Source organism: Pleurodeles waltl, chromosome 4_2, assembly GCF_031143425.1.
Source record: "Pleurodeles waltl isolate 20211129_DDA chromosome 4_2, aPleWal1.hap1.20221129, whole genome shotgun sequence".
Classification (NCBI taxonomy): Eukaryota; Metazoa; Chordata; class Amphibia; order Caudata; family Salamandridae; genus Pleurodeles; species Pleurodeles waltl.
In genome coordinates, this window is record NC_090443.1 from 974,936,942 (window position 1) to 974,958,886 (window position 21,945).

Consider the following 21,945-nt stretch of genomic DNA (forward strand, 5'->3'; position numbering starts at 1 on the left):
AGAAGGACAAGCCATTAGTAACAATCAAATAAGATCTCCCCTTGATGCTGCTGATACAGCTGCAAGGAGCGTTAACACACCCATTACAATCAGAAGACATGCATGGCTGTGCTCCTATGGTTTTAAACCAGAAATTCAACAGGCTGTGCTAAACATGCCTTTTGATAAAAAGCACCTCTTTGGCCCAGAAAAATTACGAAAAGACTCTCATACAGCAAAAGTAATGGGTGCTCTGTACACCACACCATATAGGGGGTCATTTCGTAAGCCTCAGTTTCGAGGAGTTTTTAGAGCACAATCCTCCGAAGCTTCTACCTCACAATCAAAGCAGCCATATCAAACCCAGTACCAGCGAGGTGGGTTTAGAGGAACAATGCAAAAAGTACAAGTGATGGACGGAATGCTGAACAATGTCAAACATTCACCCCCAGTACAGGGATCTGGGCCTAAATCCATGGAAGGGTGAAACCCTGAAACCGATCCCAGGATGCTTGTTTCCGGTCCATGGAGGACCTGGCTTGGCAGTTCGGGCTGGACTGTTCCCATGAGGAACAGGGTTAAGACGGATTTGCATATGGCTGGGTCCAAACTGGGGCGGCATGGTGAGCAAAAGAACGATGGATTAAATCCAGATCTGTGACTGGGGGTGAGTGTTTGCATTGTTCAGCACTCCTTCCATCATCCTTTTGTGTTGCTAAAGTTGCCCTAAGTGGGAAGGGTATGCCCAGACGTGGGTCCCTTGCTCACTGTGCCTCTGGATTCAAGCTAGCCTGGCTGATGAAGGGTGAAACCCTGAAACTGGTCCTAGGATGCTTGTTTCCGGTCCAGGGAGGACCTGGCTTGGCAGTTCGGGCTGGACTGTTCACATGAGGAACAGGGTCAAGACTGATTTGCATATGACTGGGTCCAAACTGGGGTGGCATGGTGAGCAAAATAATTGATGGATTAAACCCAGATCTGTGACTGGCGGTGAGTGTTTGCATTGTTCAGCACTCCGTCCATCATCCTTTTGTGTTGCTAGGGTTTAGAGGAACATACAGAGGTCAATATTCTAGAAATATAGGTAAATTCCAAACCTCTAAACAGCCAGCTACACAACCAAAGCAGTGACATCTTTCACTCCTTTCATGTGGGGGGGAAGACTACAGCAGTTCCACTCTTTGGCAAAATATCACCACAGACAATTGGGTATTATCAATTATCCGCAATGGCTATTGCCTAGAATTGATAAAACACCCTTCCAAATATTACAACAAGCTATCACAAATTATCCCCAGAACATACAGTTCTGCTACAACAAGAGGTTCAATCTCTACTACTCAAACAAGCAATAGTAGTTCCACAGTTTCAACAAGGAACAGGGGTATACTCATTATACTTCCTAATTCCAAAAAAATGGCACCCTCAGACCAATATTAGACCGCAGGCCCCTCAATCTCTACATCTTGTCAGAGCATTTTCACATGGTAACTCTGCAAGATGTTAATCCACTACTACAAGATTTTATGACCGCCCTAGACCTAAAAGATGCATATTTCCACATAGGCATCCACCCAGCTCACAGAAAATCTCAGGTTTGTCATAGCAGGAAAACACTACCAGTTCAAAGTGTTACCATTTGGCATAACAACTGCTCTAGGGTGTTCACAAAGTGTCTAGCGGTAGTAGCAGCATACTTAAGAAGACAACACATCCGTGTCTTTCCATATCGAGACGATTGGCTACTAAAATCAAACTATCGTACACAATGCCAAAAATATGCATGTTACATGATAAACTCTGCACACCCTAGGATTTTCTATAAACTACCAAAAGTCACAAGTTAAACCAGCACAAGTACAACCGTATCTAGGTGCTATCCTAAATACTCACCTAGCTCTAGCGTATCCAAATACCCAAAGGATACAAGCTTTCCAAAATCTTATTCCCCTCTGTAGGAAGTTGGCTCTGTATGTGCTATTTCAAAGTAAGGAATAGCATGCACAGAGTCCAAGGGTTCCCCTTAGAGGTAAAATAGTGGTAAAAATAGATAATACTAATGCTCTATTTTGTGGTAGTGTGGTCGAGCAGTAGGCTTATCCAAGGAGTAGTGTTAAGCATTTGTTGTACATACACATAGACAATAAATGAGGTACACACACTCAGAGACAAATCCAGCCAATAGGTTTTTATATAGAAAAATATCTTTTCTTAGTTTATTTTAAGAACCACAGGTTCAAATTCTACATGCAATATCTCATTCGAAAGGTATTGCAGGTAAGTACTTTAGGAACTTCAAATCATCAAAATTGCATGTATACTTTTCAAGTTATTCACAAATAGCTGTTTTAAAAGTGGACACTTAGTGCAATTTTCACAGTTCCTAGGGGAGGTAAGTATTTGTTAGTTTTACCAGGTAAGTAAGACACTTACAGGGTTCAGTTCTTGGTCCAAGGTAGCCCACCGTTGGGGGTTCAGAGCAACCCCAAAGTCACCACACCAGCAGCTCAGGGCCGGTCAGGTGCAGAGTTCAAAGTGGTGCCCAAAACACATAGGCTAGAATGGAGAGAAGGGGGTGCCCCGGTTCCGGTCTGCTTGCAGGTAAGTACCCGCGTCTTCGGAGGGCAGACCAGGGGGGTTTTGTAGGGCACCGGGGGGGACACAAGCCCACACAGAAATTTCACCCTCAGCAGCGCGGGGGCGGCCGGGTGCAGTGTAGAAACAAGCGTCGGGTTTGTAATGGAAGTCAATGCGAGATCTAGGGATCTCTTCAGCGCTGCAGGCAGGCAAGGGGGGGGTTCCTCGGGGAAACCTCCACTTGGGCAAGGGAGAGGGACTCCTGGGGGTCACTCCTCCAGTGAAAGTCCGGTCCTTCAGGTCCTGGGGGCTGCGGGTGCAGGGTCTCTCCCAGGTGTCGGGACTTTGGTTTCAAAGAGTCGCGGTCAGGGGAAGCCTCGGGATTCCCTCTGCAGGCGGCGCTGTGGGGACTCAGGGGGGACAGGTTTTTGTACTCACAGTCTTAGAGTAGTCCGGGGGTCCCTCCTGAGGTGTTGGATCGCCACCAACCGAGTCGGGGTCGCCGGGTGCAGTGTTGCAAGTCTCACGCCTTTTGCGGGGAGCTTGCAGGGTTCTTTAAAGCTGCTGGAAACAAAGTTGCAGCTTTTCTTTGGAGCAGGTCCGCTGTCCTCGGGAGTTTCTTGTCTTTTCGAAGCAGGGGCAGTCCTCAGAGGATGTCGAGGTCGCTGGTCCCTTTGGAAGGCGTCGCTGGAGCAGGATCTTTGGAAGGCAGGAGACAGGCCGGTGAGTTTCTGGAGCCAAGGCAGTTGTCGTCTTCTGGTCTTCCTCTGCAGGGGTTTTTCAGCTAGGCAGTCCTTCTTCTTGTAGTTGCAGGAATCTAATTTTCTAGGGTTCAGGGTAGCCCTTAAATACTAAATTTAAGGGCGTGTTTAGGTCTGGGGGGTTAGTAGCCAATGGCTACTAGCCCTGAGGGTGGGTACACCCTCTTTGTGCCTCCTCCCAAGGGGAGGGGGTCACAATCCTAACCCTATTGGGGGAATCCTCCATCTGCAAGATGGAGGATTTCTAAAAGTTAGAGTCACCTCAGCTCAGGACACCTTAGGGGCTGTCCTGACTGGCCAGTGACTCCTCCTTGTTATTCTCATTATTTTCTCCGGCCTTGCCGCCAAAAGTGGGGCCTGGCCGGAGGGGGCGGGCAACTCCACTAGCTGGAGTGTCCTGCTGGGTTGGCACAAAGGAGGTGAGCCTTTGAGGCTCACCGCCAGGTGTGACAATTCCTGCCTGGGAGAGGTGTTAGCATCTCCACCCAGTGCAGGCTTTGTTACTGGCCTCAGAGTGACAAAGGCACTCTCCCCATGGGGCCAGCAACATGTCTCGGTTTGTGGCAGGCTGCTAAAACTAGTCAGCCTACACAGATAGTCGGTTAAGTTTCAGGGGGCACCTCTAAGGTGCCCTCTGTGGTGTATTTTACAATAAAATGTACACTGGCATCAGTGTGCATTTATTGTGCTGAGAAGTTTGATACCAAACTTCCCAGTTTTCAGTGTAGCCATTATGGTGCTGTGGAGTTCGTGTTTGACAGACTCCCAGACCATATACTCTTATGGCTACCCTGCACTTACAATGTCTAAGGTTTTATTTAGACACTGTAGGGGTATCATGCTCATGCACTGGTACCCTCACCTATGGTATAGTGCACCCTGCCTTAGGGCTGTAAGGCCTGCTAGAGGGGTGTCTTACCTATACTGCATAGGCAGTGAGAGGCTGGCATGGCACCCTGAGGGGAGTGCCATGTCGACTTACTCGTTTTGTCCTCACTAGCACACACAAGCTGGCAAGCAGTGTGTCTGTGCTGAGTGAGAGGTCTCCAGGGTGGCATAAGACATGCTGCAGCCCTTAGAGACCTTCCTTGGCATCAGGGCCCTTGGTACTTGAAGTACCAGTTACAAGGGACTTATCTGGATGCCAGGGTCTGCCAATTGTGGATACAAAAGTACAGGTTAGGGAAAGAACACTGGTGCTGGGGCCTGGTTAGCAGGCCTCAGCACACTTTCAATTGTAAACATAGCATCAGCAAAGGCAAAAAGTCAGGGGGCAACCATGCCAAGGAGGCATTTCCTTACACAACCCCCCCCCAAACGAAAGAGGATGAGACTAACCTTTCCCAAGAGAGTCTTCATTTTCTAAGTGGAAGAACCTGGAAAGGCCATCTGCATTGGCATGGGCAGTCCCAGGTCTGTGTTCCACTATAAAGTCCATTCCCTGTAGGGAGATGGACCACCTCAACAGTTTAGGATTTTCACCTTTCATTTGCATCAGCCATTTGAGAGGTCTGTGGTCGGTTTGAACTAGGAAGTGAGTCCCAAAGAGGTATGGTCTCAGCTTCTTCAGGGACCAAACCACAGCAAAGGCCTCCCTCTCAATGGCACTCCAACGCTGCTCCCTGGGGAGTAACCTCCTGCTAATGAAAGCAACAGGCTGGTCAAGGCCATCATCATTTGTTTGGGACAAAACTGCCCCTATCCCATGTTCAGAGGCATCAGTCTGCACAATGAACTGCTTAGAATAATCTGGAGCTTTGAGAACTGGTGCTGAGCACATTGCCTGTTTCAGGGTGTCAAAGGCCTGTTGGCAGTCCACAGTCCAGTTCACTTTCTTGGGCATTTTCTTGGAGGTGAGCTCAGTGAGGGCTGTCACAATGGATCCATATCCCTTCACAAACCTCCTGTAGTACCCAGTCAAGCCAAGGAATGCCCTGACTTGAGTCTGGGTTTTTGGAGCTACCCAGTCCAGAATAGTCTGGATCTTGGGTTGGAGTGGCTGAACTTGGCCTCCACCTACAAGGTGTCCCAAATAAACCACAGTTCCCTGCCCTATCTGGCATTTGGATGCCTTGATAGAGAGGCCTGCAGATTGCAGAGCCTTCAAAACCTTCCTCAGGTGGACCAGGTGATCCTGCCAGGTGGAGCTAAAGACAGCAATATCATCAAGATAAGCTGTGCTAAAGGACTCCAAGCCAGCAAGGACTTGATTCACCAACCTTTGGAAGGTGGCAGGGGCATTCTTTAAACCAAAGGGCATAACAGTAAACTGATAATGCCCATCAGGTGTGGAGAATGCTGTCTTTTCTTTTGCTCCAGGTGCCATTTTTATTTGCCAGTACCCTGCTGTCAAGTCAAAGGTACTTAGGAATTTGGCAGCACCTAATTTATCAATGAGCTCATCAGCTCTTGGAATTGGATGAGCATCTGTCTTGGTGACAGAATTGAGCCCTCTGTAGTCCACACAAAACCTCATCTCTTTCTTTCCATCTGTGGTGTGAGGTTTGGGGACTAAGACCACTGGGCTAGCCCAGGGGCTGTCAGAGCGCTCAATGACTCCCAATTCCAGCATCTTGTGGACTTCCACCTTGATGCTTTCCTTAACATGGTCAGACTGTCTGAAGATTTTGTTCTTGACAGGCATGCTGTCTCCTGTGTCCACATCATGGGTACACAGGTGTGTCTGACCAGGGGTTAGGGAGAAAAGCTCAGGAAACTGTTGTAGGACTCTCCTACAATCAGCCTGCTGTTGGCCAGAGAGGGTGTCTGAGTAGATCACTCCATCTACTGTGCCATCTTTTGGGTCTGATGACAGAAGATCAGGGAGAGGTTCACTCTCTGCCTCCTGATCCTCATCTGTTACCATTAACAGATTCACATCAGCCCTGTCATGGAAGAGCTTAAGGCGGTTCACATGGATCACCCTCTTGGGGCTCCTGCTTGTGCCCAGGTCCACCAGGTAGGTGACCTGACTCTTCCTCTCTAGCACTGGGTAAGGGCCACTCCATTTGTCCTGGAGTGCCCTGGGAGCCACAGGCTCCAGAACCCAGACTTTCTGCCCTGGTTGGAACTCAACCAGTGCAGCCTTTTGGTCATACCAAAACTTCTGGAGTTGTTGGCTGGCCTCAAGGTTTTTGGTTGCCTTTTCCATGTACTCTGCCATTCTAGAGCGAAGGCCAAGTACATAGTCCACTATGTCCTGTTTAGGCTCATGGAGAGGTCTCTCCCAGCCTTCTTTAACAAGGGCAAGTGGTCCCCTTACAGGATGACCAAACAGAAGTTCAAAGGGTGAGAACCCTACTCCCTTCTGTGGTACCTCCCTGTAAGCGAAAAGCAGACATGGCAGGAGGACATCCCATCTCCTTTTGAGTTTTTCTGGGAGCCCCATGATCATGCCCTTTAATGTCTTGTTGAATCTCTCAACTAAGCCATTAGTTTGTGGATGGTAAGGTGTAGTGAATTTATAAGTCACTCCACACTCATTCCACATGGGCTTTAGGTATGCTGACATGAAGTTGGTACCTCTGTCAGACACCACCTCCTTAGGGAAACCCACTCTGGTAAAGATACCAATGAGGGCCTTGGCTACTGCAGGGGCAGTAGTCGACCTAAGGGGAATAGCTTCAGGATACCTGGTAGCATGATCCACTACTACCAGGATATACATATTTCCTGAGGCTGTGGGAGGTTCCAGTGGACCAACTATGTCCACACCCACTCTTTCAAAGGGCACCCCCACCACTGGAAGTGGAATGAGGGGGGCCTTTGGGTGCCCACCTGTCTTACCACTGGCTTGACAGGTGGGGCAGGAGAGGCAAAACTCCTTAACCATGTTGGACATATTGGGCCAGTAGAAGTGGTTGACTAACCTCTCCCACGTCTTGGTTTGTCCCAAATGTCCAGCAAGGGGAATGTCATGGGCCAATGTTAGGATGAACTCCCTGAACAGCTGAGGCACTACCACTCTCCTAGTGGCACCAGGTTTGGGGTCTCTGGCCTCAGTGTACAGGAGCCCATCTTCCCAATAGACCCTATGTGTTCCATTTTTCTTGCCTTTGGACTCTTCAGCAGCTTGCTGCCTAAGGCCTTCAAGAGAGGGACAGGTTTCTTGTCCCTTACACAGCTCCTCCCTTGAGGGTCCCCCTGGGCCTAAGAGCTCAACCTGATAAGGTTCAAGCTCCAAAGGCTCAGTTCCCTCAGAGGGCAGAACTTCTTCCTGAGAAGAGAGGTTCCCTTTCTTTTGCTGTGTTGCAGTTGGTTTCCCAACTGACTTTCCTGTTCTCTTGGTAGGCTGGGCCATTTTTCCAGACTCCAGCTCTACTTTTTCACCCTGTGCCTTGCACTGTGCTCTTGTTTTCACACACACCAGTTCAGGGATACCCAGCATTGCTGCATGGGTTTTTAGCTCTACCTCAGCCCATGCTGAGGACTCCAGGTCATTTCCAAGCAGACAGTCCACTGGGATATTTGAGGAGACCACCACCTGTTTCAGGCCATTGACCCCTCCCCATTCTAAAGTAACCATTGCCATGGGATGTACTTTTCTCTGATTGTCAGCGTTGGTGACTGTGTAAGTTTTTCCAGTCAGGTATTGGCCAGGGGAAACCAGTTTCTCTGTCACCATGGTGACACTGGCACCTGTATCCCTCAGGCCCTCTATTCTGGTCCCATTAATTAAGAGTTGCTGTCTGTATTTTTGCATGTTAGGCGGCCAGACAGCTAGTGTGGCTAAATCCACCCCACCCTCAGAAACTAGAGTAGCTTCAGTGTGGACCCTGATTTGCTCTGGGCACACTGTTGATCCCACTTGGAGACTAGCCATACCAGTGTTACCTGGATGGGAGTTTGGAGTGGAACCTTTCTTGGGACAGACCTTGTCTCCAGTTTGGTGTCCATGCTGTTTACAGCTATGACACCAGGCCTTTTTGGGATCAAAGTTTTTACCCTTGTACCCATTGTTTTGTGAAGAGGCTCTGGGCCCACCCTCCTGTGCAGGTTTTTGGGGGCCTGTAGAAGACTCTTTACTATTTTTAGTTTTGGTTGTCTCATCACCCTTCTGCTGGGGAGTCTTTGTGACCCCTTTCTTTTGGTCACCCCCTGTTGAAGTCTTGGACACCCTTGTCTTGACCCAATGGTCCGCCTTCTTTCCCAATTCTTGGGGAGAAATTGGTCCTAGGTCTACCAGATGCTGATGCAGTTTATCATTGAAACAATTACTTAACAGGTGTTCTTTCACAAATAAATTGTACAGCCCATCATAATTATTTACACCACTGCCTTGAATCCAACCATCTAGTGTTTTCACTGAGTAGTCAACAAAGTCAACCCAGGTCTGGCTCGAGGATTTTTGAGCCCCCCTGAACCTAATCCTGTACTCCTCAGTGGAGAATCCAAAGCCCTCAATCAGGGTACCCTTCATGAGGTCATAAGATTCTGCATCTTTTCCAGAGAGTGTGAGGAGTCTATCCCTACACTTTCCAGTGAACATTTCCCAAAGGAGAGCACCCCAGTGAGATCTGTTCACTTTTCTGGTTACACAAGCCCTCTCAAAAGCTGTGAACCATTTGGTGATGTCATCACCATCTTCATATTTAGTTACAATCCCTTTGGGGATTTTCAACATGTCAGGAGAATCTCTGACCCTATTTATGTTGCTGCCACCATTGATGGGTCCTAGGCCCATCTCTTGTCTTTCCCTCTCTATGGCTAGGATCTGTCTTTCCAAAGCCAATCTTTTGGCCATCCTGGCTAACTGGATGTCCTCTTCACTGGGGTTATCCTCAGTGATTTCAGAGTTGTTGGTCCCTCCTGTGAGGGAGCCAGCATCTCTGACTATTATTTGTGGAGTCAGGGCTTGAGAAGCCCTGCTCTCCCTAAGTAGGACTGGAGGGGGGGAATTTCCCTCCAAGTCACTATCTTCATCCTCTGAGTTGCCATCCTCAGAGGGGTTGGCCTTTTCAAACTCTGCCAAAAGCTCCTGGAGCTGTACTTTGGTAGGTTTGGGGCCCATTGCTATTTTCTTTAGTTTACAGAGTGACCTTAGCTCTCTCATCTGTAGATGGAGGTAAGGTGTGGTGTCGAGTTCCACCACATTCACATCTGTGCTAGACATTATGCTTCTAAAAGTTGGAATACTTTTTAAGAAACTAAAACTGGTTCTAGAATCTAATTCAAACTTTTACCAAACTTTTAAAACTCTAAAAGAAATGCTAAACAGGATCTAACACAAGGCCCTAGCAGGTCTTTTAAGAATTTAGAAAACTTTTCAAATTGCAAAAATCAATTTCTAATGACAATTTTGGAATTTGTCGTGTGATCAGGTATTGGCTGAGTAGTCCAGCAAATGCAAAGTCTTGTATCCCACCGCTGCCACCAATGTAGGAAGTTGGCTCTGTATGTGCTATTTCAAAGTAAGGAATAGCATGCACAGAGTCCAAGGGTTCCCCTTAGAGGTAAAATAGTGGTAAAAATAGATAATACTAATGCTCTATTTTGTGGTAGTGTGGTCGAGCAGTAGGCTTATCCAAGGAGTAGTGTTAAGCATTTGTTGTACATACACATAGACAATAAATGAGGTACACACACTCAGAGACAAATCCAGCCAATAGGTTTTTATATAGAAAAATATCTTTTCTTAGTTTATTTTAAGAACCACAGGTTCAAATTCTACATGCAATATCTCATTCGAAAGGTATTGCAGGTAAGTACTTTAGGAACTTCAAATCATCAAAATTGCATGTATACTTTTCAAGTTATTCACAAATAGCTGTTTTAAAAGTGGACACTTAGTGCAATTTTCACAGTTCCTAGGGGAGGTAAGTATTTGTTAGTTTTACCAGGTAAGTAAGACACTTACAGGGTTCAGTTCTTGGTCCAAGGTAGCCCACCGTTGGGGGTTCAGAGCAACCCCAAAGTCACCACACCAGCAGCTCAGGGCCGGTCAGGTGCAGAGTTCAAAGTGGTGCCCAAAACACATAGGCTAGAATGGAGAGAAGGGGGTGCCCCGGTTCCGGTCTGCTTGCAGGTAAGTACCCGCGTCTTCGGAGGGCAGACCAGGGGGGTTTTGTAGGGCACCGGGGGGGACACAAGCCCACACAGAAATTTCACCCTCAGCAGCGCGGGGGCGGCCGGGTGCAGTGTAGAAACAAGCGTCGGGTTTGTAATGGAAGTCAATGCGAGATCTAGGGATCTCTTCAGCGCTGCAGGCAGGCAAGGGGGGGGTTCCTCGGGGAAACCTCCACTTGGGCAAGGGAGAGGGACTCCTGGGGGTCACTCCTCCAGTGAAAGTCCGGTCCTTCAGGTCCTGGGGGCTGCGGGTGCAGGGTCTCTCCCAGGTGTCGGGACTTTGGTTTCAAAGAGTCGCGGTCAGGGGAAGCCTCGGGATTCCCTCTGCAGGCGGCGCTGTGGGGACTCAGGGGGGACAGGTTTTTGTACTCACAGTCTTAGAGTAGTCCGGGGGTCCCTCCTGAGGTGTTGGATCGCCACCAACCGAGTCGGGGTCGCCGGGTGCAGTGTTGCAAGTCTCACGCCTTTTGCGGGGAGCTTGCAGGGTTCTTTAAAGCTGCTGGAAACAAAGTTGCAGCTTTTCTTTGGAGCAGGTCCGCTGTCCTCGGGAGTTTCTTGTCTTTTCGAAGCAGGGGCAGTCCTCAGAGGATGTCGAGGTCGCTGGTCCCTTTGGAAGGCGTCGCTGGAGCAGGATCTTTGGAAGGCAGGAGACAGGCCGGTGAGTTTCTGGAGCCAAGGCAGTTGTCGTCTTCTGGTCTTCCTCTGCAGGGGTTTTTCAGCTAGGCAGTCCTTCTTCTTGTAGTTGCAGGAATCTAATTTTCTAGGGTTCAGGGTAGCCCTTAAATACTAAATTTAAGGGCGTGTTTAGGTCTGGGGGGTTAGTAGCCAATGGCTACTAGCCCTGAGGGTGGGTACACCCTCTTTGTGCCTCCTCCCAAGGGGAGGGGGTCACAATCCTAACCCTATTGGGGGAATCCTCCATCTGCAAGATGGAGGATTTCTAAAAGTTAGAGTCACCTCAGCTCAGGACACCTTAGGGGCTGTCCTGACTGGCCAGTGACTCCTCCTTGTTATTCTCATTATTTTCTCCGGCCTTGCCGCCAAAAGTGGGGCCTGGCCGGAGGGGGCGGGCAACTCCACTAGCTGGAGTGTCCTGCTGGGTTGGCACAAAGGAGGTGAGCCTTTGAGGCTCACCGCCAGGTGTGACAATTCCTGCCTGGGAGAGGTGTTAGCATCTCCACCCAGTGCAGGCTTTGTTACTGGCCTCAGAGTGACAAAGGCACTCTCCCCATGGGGCCAGCAACATGTCTCGGTTTGTGGCAGGCTGCTAAAACTAGTCAGCCTACACAGATAGTCGGTTAAGTTTCAGGGGGCACCTCTAAGGTGCCCTCTGTGGTGTATTTTACAATAAAATGTACACTGGCATCAGTGTGCATTTATTGTGCTGAGAAGTTTGATACCAAACTTCCCAGTTTTCAGTGTAGCCATTATGGTGCTGTGGAGTTCGTGTTTGACAGACTCCCAGACCATATACTCTTATGGCTACCCTGCACTTACAATGTCTAAGGTTTTATTTAGACACTGTAGGGGTATCATGCTCATGCACTGGTACCCTCACCTATGGTATAGTGCACCCTGCCTTAGGGCTGTAAGGCCTGCTAGAGGGGTGTCTTACCTATACTGCATAGGCAGTGAGAGGCTGGCATGGCACCCTGAGGGGAGTGCCATGTCGACTTACTCGTTTTGTCCTCACTAGCACACACAAGCTGGCAAGCAGTGTGTCTGTGCTGAGTGAGAGGTCTCCAGGGTGGCATAAGACATGCTGCAGCCCTTAGAGACCTTCCTTGGCATCAGGGCCCTTGGTACTTGAAGTACCAGTTACAAGGGACTTATCTGGATGCCAGGGTCTGCCAATTGTGGATACAAAAGTACAGGTTAGGGAAAGAACACTGGTGCTGGGGCCTGGTTAGCAGGCCTCAGCACACTTTCAATTGTAAACATAGCATCAGCAAAGGCAAAAAGTCAGGGGGCAACCATGCCAAGGAGGCATTTCCTTACACCCTCATACAGCCAAATCAACAATACACTGTAAGATTTATCATGGAGATTTTAGGAATTATGGCGTCTTGCATAGCAATAGTCCCACATGGAAGATGGAAGATTAAACATGAGGCCCTTACAACAGTGTCTTGCACAACAATGGTCACAGGCACATGGTCAACTTCAAGATCTAGTGTTGATGGACCGCCAAACACATGTCCCTTCAATGGTGGAATCACAGCAGTTTAATGAAGGGGCAGTCATTTCAAGACCCTGTGCCTCAGACCATAATTACAACAGATGCATCAATGATTGGTTGGGGAGCTCACCTAAACAATCACACCATTCATGGGCAATGGGATGTCAAACAAACAGTTACACATAAACCTCTTAGAATTATTGGCTGTTTTCCTTGCCCTAAAAGCATTTCAACCTCTTCTCAAACAGAAGAATGTTCTCGTAAAGACCGACAACATGACAATCATGTATTATCTCAACAAACAGGGAGGGACACATTCATCTCAACTGTCCCTTCTAGCCCAAACAATTTGGAAATGGGCAATTCACAATCAAATTCACCAAATAGCACAGTACATTCCAGGAATAGACAATCGGTTGGCCGATGTCCTCAGAAGAAATCACCAACAAACACACAAATGAGAGATTCACCCCCAAGTACTTAAAAAGTACTTTCAAAGGTGGGGAACACCAAACGGAGATCTATTTGCAACAAGCGAAAATACAAAATGCCAAAACTTTGCATCGGGACACCCACATCAGATTTGTTAACACAAAACAAAGGTCAAATCAGGCATCCAAATCCCAATGCTCTCAATTTAGCGATTTGGCTCCTGAAGACCTAGAATTTGGGTACTTAAATCTTCCATCCGAATGTATGGAAGTCATTAAACAAGCACAAACACCCACTACTAGACAGTGCTACGCAAATAAGTGGAAGAGATTTGTCTACTATTGTCAATCTAAGACCATAGATCCACTTACAGCACCTATACAAGATATTGTATGTTATTTACAGAAATCAAATTTGGCTTTTTCCTCCATAAAAATACCTTACTGCAATATCTGCATACTTACAAACTATTCAACATACTTCTTTATTCAGAGTTCCTGTTATCAAAGCCTTCATGTAAGGATTAAAACACATCATTCCACCCAGAACACCATCAGTTCCATCATGGAATTTAAGTATTGTACTCACAAGACTCATGGGACCACCTTTTGAACCCATGCACTCTTGCCAAATTCAATTTTTAACATGGAAGGTTGCCTTCCTTGTGGCTATTACTTCTTAAAGAAGAGTTGGTTAAATAAAAGCATTCAGTCTTGAAAACCCTTTTTTCCAAGTACACAAACATAAGGTTGTACTAAGAACAAATCCAAAATTTCTACCAAAGTAGTATCTCCTTTTCACAGCAATCAAACAGTGGAATTGCCAGTCTTCTTTCCACAGCCAGATTCTGTGACAGAAAGAGCTCTTCATACCTTAGATCTAAAAAGAGCTCTTATTTACTATATAGACTGAACTAAACAGTTTAGGAAAACAAACTTTTTGTTGCTTGCCAACAGCCACATACAGGCAATCCTATATCAAAACAAGGTTTAGCAAGATGGATTGTTAGATGTATACAAACATGTTATATCAAATCAAAAAGACAACTTTTAATCACCCCTAAAGCACATTCTACAAGAAAGGTGCAACAATGGCATTTTTTTTTTTTTTAGGAAACATACCAATGGTTGATATATGTAAAGCAGCTACATGGTCAACCCCTCGTACATTTACTAAACACTACTGTGTTGATGTTTTCTCACAACAAGAAGCCACTGTAGGACAAGCTGTCTTAAGAACATGGTTTCAAACAACCAACTCCTACAGGCTAGCCACTGCTTTTTGGGGAGAACGAACTGCTTTGTAGTCTATGCATAGCATGTGTATCTGCAGCTGCACATGCCATTGAACGGAAAATGTCACTTATCCAGTGTACATCTGTTCGTGGCATGTAGTGCTGCAGATTCACATGCACCCTCCTTCCTCCCTGGAAGCCTGTAGTCGTTTAAGTTACTAACATTTGTGCATACATATACATTTACACTTGCATGGACATCTTTTCTCTTATACACTATCACTCCTTTCTTTACCCTCTGCGGGAAAACAATCTAACAGTGGAGTCAATGCCCATGCGCAATGGAACCGAAGGGAGGAGTTATTCAATCCTGTGACTTCAAAAATACTTGTAACACTCTGAGTCCAACACTAGATGTCGGAATGGATATGCACAACGTGTGAATCTGCAGCACTTCATGCCACGAACAGGTGTACACTGGGTAAGTGACATATTATATATATATATATATATATATATATATATATATATATATATATATATATATATATATACACAAGACAGTCAAAATTCTCCATCAGGGGCACACAACCCTGCAGGGCGGCCTCAGCGCAAAGGGTGGAGTATCCCAGTAACAAACACAAAAAACACGATGCTGAGGCTCGGTTCCAGTTGACTCCCAGGGTTCAATTTTATTTTAAAACGGCAGCACCACCCAAATCCTGACGCGTTTCGACTAAATGTCTTAATCATAGGTAGGTGGTTGGAAAATGCTCACAGATCAGGTGCTTATAAGTCACATAGCACGTGACTTGCACATCACAGCATACATTTACCATAATGCACTGTTCAAGTTCTTCCTATCTTATTGCAGAGTTGTCATAATCAGGCTGAAATAGCGTTGAAAAAACTCCACAGCTGATGTTTATATCCATAATGACAGTGCTTGTAACCAAATTCGCAGTGCTGAGACAAAGCCACATGTTTCATAATGTAGTTCGTATATTTGTAGCACCGTTTCGTCAAAGCTGCTGCCATTAAAGTAATAACGAACACAAGGAAGTCCAAAACTGTTTGAAAGAGAGGTCAAATGCCTCCCTCCCAACCCTTTCTCACCTCCGTAGAATCATAAATATCAGGATAAATGCCTCACTTGTACGAAGGTCAGCGAGTCGGGCCCCTGTAGATGCATATACAAGACATAAAATTGAACCCTGGGAGTCAACTGGAACCGAGCCTCAGCATCGTGTTTTTTATATATATATATATATATATATATATATATATATATATATATATATATATATATATATATATATATATATATATATATATATATATATATAAATTAGAGCAGCTCTTTGATATGGAACACTCTACAATAACCACCAACACTCCAAATATGATCACCTCAAATGACTTTTTTTTTTTTTTTTTTTCTCCTAGCAGAGCTTTTGGGTATAAAATTAGCACAGTGTCAGTGGTGTTGTAGATTGTTCCATGGAAGGGATCTGCTCTGCACCTAAACTTGGGAATTACCCAGAGTTCTCTACTTCAGTATTTGCATAATTTATGCTGCACTGTAAGGCTGAAAATACAGTTTTGATTTTACTAGTTTCTCACTTGTGTCTGGTTAAAGTTATATACCTCTCTGACCAGCTCCAATAAGAGCAAAACATGTGTCATTTTTTTATTTTTTTATTTCAAGTTGGTCTGGATGGTATTTTACCAATCTAAAGCTTTAATACTGTTCCTGAAATGGTAAAAGGTTTTCAGATTTTCAGCTCAGCGTGGGTGGCACTAATCTTATGCCTAAGGACTTAGCTGAAAAATGGCAAAAGACTGTCACTCTAGTTTGGCAGGGAGGGAACTGTGCTAATCCTACGCTTAACAATTCGGCTTGAAAAACAGTTATTTGAGGGGAGCAGATTTAGTGTTGGTGGTGTTGTAGAGTGTTCCATATAAAGGATCTGCTCTCCACCTAAACTTGGAAGCTACTTAGAGTTTCACACAACTCTGAAAAGTGTTCGACTCCAGTGCAGTGTACCATCTACCACTTTTATGGGCATATCAGTATCTTGGCCACAGGATCAATGGCCATTGTCAAGGTCTTAATATTTACAAACCAATTGCGGTTATAACATGGAAAAAATGCCCCATATGTCTATTAATGCTAGGTGGGTCACAAAAGTTATTCGTTCTAAAAAGTTTGGGGATCACTGATCTATATGTGGGAGTATGGTAATTTCTGCACTATTTTAATTTTTCCCCAGTGAGACCTACCTAAAGGCAATAAGTGCATTTTGAATGTTTTGATCAATGTTTGATTCATCACATAACTGTTTGCTATTGATTTGTGCTCTCTCCTTTGTTTAGGGGACATGCTGCGGTTACGCACCGTTCTGGAGGCCATACAAAAGAATATTCACTCCTCCTCCCTCATTTTCAAGCTGGCACAGGATGCTTTTAAAATTGCCACTCCCACTGACAACAACTCTGACACCACCTTACTGAATGTGGCTCTGGAGTTAGGTCTACAGGTAACCATTACCTCTTAATTCCTTATTACAGGTGTCGTCCAGTTCTGATCTTGGAACACTCCAAATACATATAATATTCAGAATTCCCAAATTTAGTTTTTTGAGATAATTGTAAATCAGTGTTTGTTGCCTACCCAGAATTTCCAAATGACTGTGACCCTTACCATCCCCACCCCTTTGCGTCAGAGCTGCCCATTTCCACTTCAAAGCGCCTCTTTTAATATAGCGTAGCTCCGTACTGCAACTGAGCTCCAGGTCTATGTAAAAGGAGTGTGTTGTCCAGCTCACTTGCTCATCCTGCCAGTGTTTACTTACCACTTCCATCAGCAGCTCTAGTGATCCTGTCAAAGCTCAGCTGGTGATCTTTCTTTGTTACCTGGTTTAACCAGATCACTTGTACTGCACCATATGAATCCTGGTGTGCAGGGGGGGTGGGGGTTGTCTTCTGTCTGCATTTACAGTTTAGTTTTGCCCTTCAACCTCACCTCTGTCCCTCAGGTGTTTAGGGAGATAACAGTGGTGGTCACAGCTCATGTTCTCAAGTCATGGATGCATATATTCCTGTGCCTTTGATTTGTTTCTGAAGGTGTGCTTTCTGCAGTCTGGCTTGGGGCACCTTCAAACAACCATTACCTTTATGTCATACCTGGGATATTCCATCAACAAGCCAAAATCCCACAGCAGCCTACATTTGATTTCCTTCATATGGGCCATCCTGGATGCAGAGTCCCATGTTCCAGGCTCACTGTAGTGTTCCAACACAGACAGTTCTGAGATTTCTTGGCATCCTGCATGTCCCACATGTGGGCCTTGCAGTGGAACCTCTGTCTGCACTGGCCTCAGCACTGGGCTGGTCAGTCATACAGTATTCACTTTCCAGGATCTTCATTGGTGGCTGATGTGCAGCAGACTGTTCTCTTTACCTCACCTGCAGATGACAGTAATGAGAGATTCATTGTCTTTTGGGTGAAGAGGTCATTTGGGAGACGTGGAGATGAAGAGCCTTTGGTCCTATACGGAGGAAATCACCCTCAAACTGGCATGTGAAATTGCAGCAAGCAGGGCAGTGTGGGGTCTCTGATCTGTTGCCAGGGAGTACTTAGTCTCTGGAAAAGGCTTGACTTGAAAGGGGTCTCCGAAACAGTAACATATCTGTCCATTTGGTGCTTCATGTGATGTATCCCCTCCACCGGAAGCTGCTACCTTTGGTCACCATCTTCAGATTCTTTTTATCCGCCTTTAGGTCTGGATGCTTGGCTAAAGGATATCTAACAGGAAGCAACATTGAAGTTTGTTGAAGTTCCCTGAAAGAATCACCAGGTGGGAGAAGAACACCAGAAAAAAGGTACTGTTACCGTAGGAAGAAGAGAGAAGAAGAAAAAATTCCCTCTAGCTGAATTTTTTGAGAAATGCCCGCTTGGGGGCAGCCTAGAGAGAGGCTGCATTCCAGTTCTGCCCAAATTGGCATCACAAATTGGCACATTAGGATCAACACCCATATTGCAACCTTTGCCTGCCCATCAAATATAGAAGCAAGGACTGCAAAGCCTCTTCTGTATTCACATCGAAGGTGCACAGAGTGAGGGAAAGACCTATGTGCAAACCATACTATGCAGGGGCAAGGTACTACTCCATACTCAAGGCATGCGACTGTTGAACGACTAGGAGAAAATTGTTGTTGAAGATGCTGACTGAAGGCTTGAGGATCATCAATGTTGAACTCCAGGCAACCAAGAAAAAACAGGGGGTGATGCCGAAAAAAGGGTACGAGTCCCGAACATCTGACTCGAAACGAAGGGAAGCCTCAGTGTTGAAGCAGGAGCCTGCAGAAGGCAAACACCGAGACTGAGAACCCCACGGATCCCTTGAAAGGGACACCGCTGGAGGGTAATCTCCTGAAACAATCTGTCGTCGAAGGAGGGTTGAGGGAAAGATGCTTCGACATCAAAAAAAGGCTTCAAAGGAGCACAGAAGCTTCACGACTGACAGAAAATTGCTGCGTTACTCTAAAAACTTAAGGAATTTGATGAATCCTAAGACCTTGATGCCAGAAGATCAGGGTGAAAATGTCGAACTGAAGGTCCCTTTGACCCTAGAACCCCAGGAAGAAGAGTAGGAACTCTCATACAAGGAAGAAGTGGAACAATTAGAGACCTTGCATTAGGGCTCAGGGTAGTCTGAGTACACTGCAAAACTACATTTCCAGTTAACCTATTCGATACATTACTCTGTTATCACTTCCAGAGGTGGAGCAAGGTTACCACTGGGTCCAGTGGCACCATCTGCTAGCGTGCAGGAGTTATTGCTTTGAAAAGTTTTGAACCCATTTGGACATCTGAAGTTAAAAAGGTGAGTAATCTGCTGTAAGAGTATCCACTAGAAAAAGCTTTACCTAAGTTAAGTAACTCGCTCTTCTAGCATGTGCCTCTAATAACAAACTGATTCTCGGCTGTGGTAACAGTGAGAGCTCCAGTTTGACATTACCAATGTTTGTAAAGATACTATATAAGAGAACGCCAAAAGAACAAATACATGAATCTGTCAAAATACACTTTTATTATCACATTTTTGTCGCCTTTACTTGGAAAAAAATAATAAATTAACTAAATAAAAAATTCATTGTTTTTACTTAAATACAGAGCAACATGAGTTTCTTGACCTGACGTTAAGGGTTCAACTTATGCAAATAAATTAAAAGCAGAATGTTGACTGTGCTTTTGTAAATAAAATAAAAAAAAAAGTTTTATTTAATTATTAAATTGTAACTTATTTGTTCAAAATATCTTTGAATAGTCCTGTTAATTTGAAAACTTGTTTCTTATTATAGGTAATGCGTATGACACTGTCTACACTGAATTGGAGGCGGCGAGAGATGGTGAGATGGCTTGTAACTTGTGCCACTGAAGTAGGTAAGTAGCTTCTGCTTTGGTAGGATATTGCACTAGTTTTGTCTGTAGTATATTGTAGAGTAGCTATTTGCTGGTATAAATTGATTCCTGTACAATGTTTGTTTGATTCATTAGTGGGAGGCTGACCTGTTACATGGTTGACAAGCAAATTAGTACTTATGAGTAATGGTTGTGTTCTACTTTGATAGCATTTGGTAGACCCATAAAGAACACAACAGTCAATGCCTGTGTTGGAGCTATGAGGTTAGCCTAGCCAAGGAAGGAACTTGCTTTTAGAGAGTGTAGCTTCAAGAGATGTGTACAGCAAGGTTGATCTGCACAGAGGTGTATTGAAGGCTTTGGAATACTGCTTTTCCCTTCAAGAGGTGTATGGTTAGCTGCTCAGCTTATTGAAATAATTCCCTGGTTGCCTTTTCAAGATGCATATACTTAAGGTTAATACTGCTCAGCGGTGGGGTGTATTGAAATAATTGCTTTTGTGGTTTTAAGCATTGTTGAGTGCTTGTGGCTTTGAGGTGTTTAGCTAGCTGCTCAGCACTGAGTTGTCTTGAAGGCATTGCCTGATTGCTTGGGGATGCAGGACGGCCATAGCTAAGATTAATGCTGTTGGCTACTGAAGTATATTTGAAGTGATTGCCAGAGTTCCTATTGCTTCGAGAAGTATGTAGCTAAGCTTAATGCTACTGGTGCTGAGGAGCATTGAAGGAATTGACAAATTTTGTTCGCCTTTGAGGCATAAAGCAAAGCTTGAAGCTGCTCAGCATTGAAGGCTTTAAGAGGCACATAGTTAACATTAATACTAGGCAGGATCATTGGGGTAATGAATAGTGCTTTTGTGTAGCTAATGGTAATACTGCTTGGCATTAAGTTATCTTGAAATGATTGCCCCTCGTGTTTGTGGCTATAGCACACGTATAGCAAAGGTTGATGCTGCTTGGAACTGATGGCATTGAAAGGATTGCCCAAGCACCTTCTTTCTTCTGCTGCATTGTGAGGAATTGCCTGTCCTTAACTCTGGGGTGTTCAGCAGTAAGATGCACTCTAGTTGTTAACAAGGCTCAACTTCTCACAATGTTTTGTCTTTGCCCCAAACTGTGAATGTGCTTAGGAAGTATTAGTCCTTCATGCTGTTGCTATACACTACCACACTGAGAATATGCTCCTGTCACATGGATCTTGTAGAAATTGCAGTCCCTAGGTGCAGTGACTATAATTGCTCAAATGAGCTTTCAGAAAACGTTAAACATTGCATCAGTGTGAGGATTCATTGTTTTATTGATCGTTTCATTCATTGTTCACTCCAATTTGTTTGTGAGCCTTCACTATACATCCAGTGGTAATACAATTGATTCCTGCTCAGTGTTGAAGTTAGTTGGTTACATTCAATTATTTTGCCACCATATCAAATTGCTCCATTGCATTAGTAGTCCCAATGCATTTCCGACCATCCTGGTCCCTCATCCAGTGGATATTTACACTGGTCTACATTGTAATCACATTGCACATATTTTCAGAAAAGTCTCTTCTATGCTCAACTTATACACTAATATCTCCCACATCCAATTGGAACTTAAACAGAACAGTGAGCCAATTGCATATTTAATCAATTTGTGTCCTGCTACTATGACTCATAAATGTACTGCACTCTTAAGTATTTCAGTATCACTTTTGTGCGTAATTCCAATCACTTCGGTTCAGAACTATCAAAAGCTACTTTCGATATGCTGACAAAGCAACAATAACCACATCCCAAACCGATTAGTATGAGCTGACCCACTGATTCATTTGATCATCCCATTCATCCAAGCTCACTGAAAATTGTTTGCAAACAATACAAGATTGAGATCTGTATCCCCCGGATGTGATTGTATGTGGCGTTTCAAACTTATAGCGTATTACTAGGTTTTTAAAGAGCAGCTTCCAAATATCTGTCTACACTGAACTCAGATTGGTTTCTTTTGAAGGTTCATCCCTCTGGTATTTAAGTCTTACCAGGTGTTTAACAGCTTTACGAACGCTCACAGCATGTGTATAGCAGGTCTATACACACTCACGTCTCATCTTACACTTGCATTTTCTCTTACACATTTAATGGATGCATATATATAATATTAAGCAGACTCCTTGGTAGTTTTTATAGGTAGGAAGAAGAGCTAACATGCATGCACATGGCTGTTGCCAGAAATTGAGAGCAAAAAGTTGGAGGTTAGGCCTCGAAAAATCCTAATGTTACTAGGCACGCAGGTTGAGTAACCTGAATAATGTACTT

The 21,945-nt window shown here is 45.1% G+C and overlaps 1 protein-coding gene across 1 annotated transcript in view; it reads left to right on the plus strand.

Annotated features, from left to right (window-relative positions):
• ZSWIM5 (zinc finger SWIM-type containing 5) overlaps window positions 1-21,945 on the plus strand; it is a 256,622-nt gene that overhangs the window by 207,897 nt on the left and 26,780 nt on the right. The window contains exons 12-13 of the mRNA XM_069232815.1: window positions 16,604-16,767; window positions 19,595-19,676. Coding sequence (XP_069088916.1) covers window positions 16,604-16,767; window positions 19,595-19,676 — 246 coding nt within the window. The remainder of the gene's footprint in view (window positions 1-16,603; window positions 16,768-19,594; window positions 19,677-21,945) is intronic.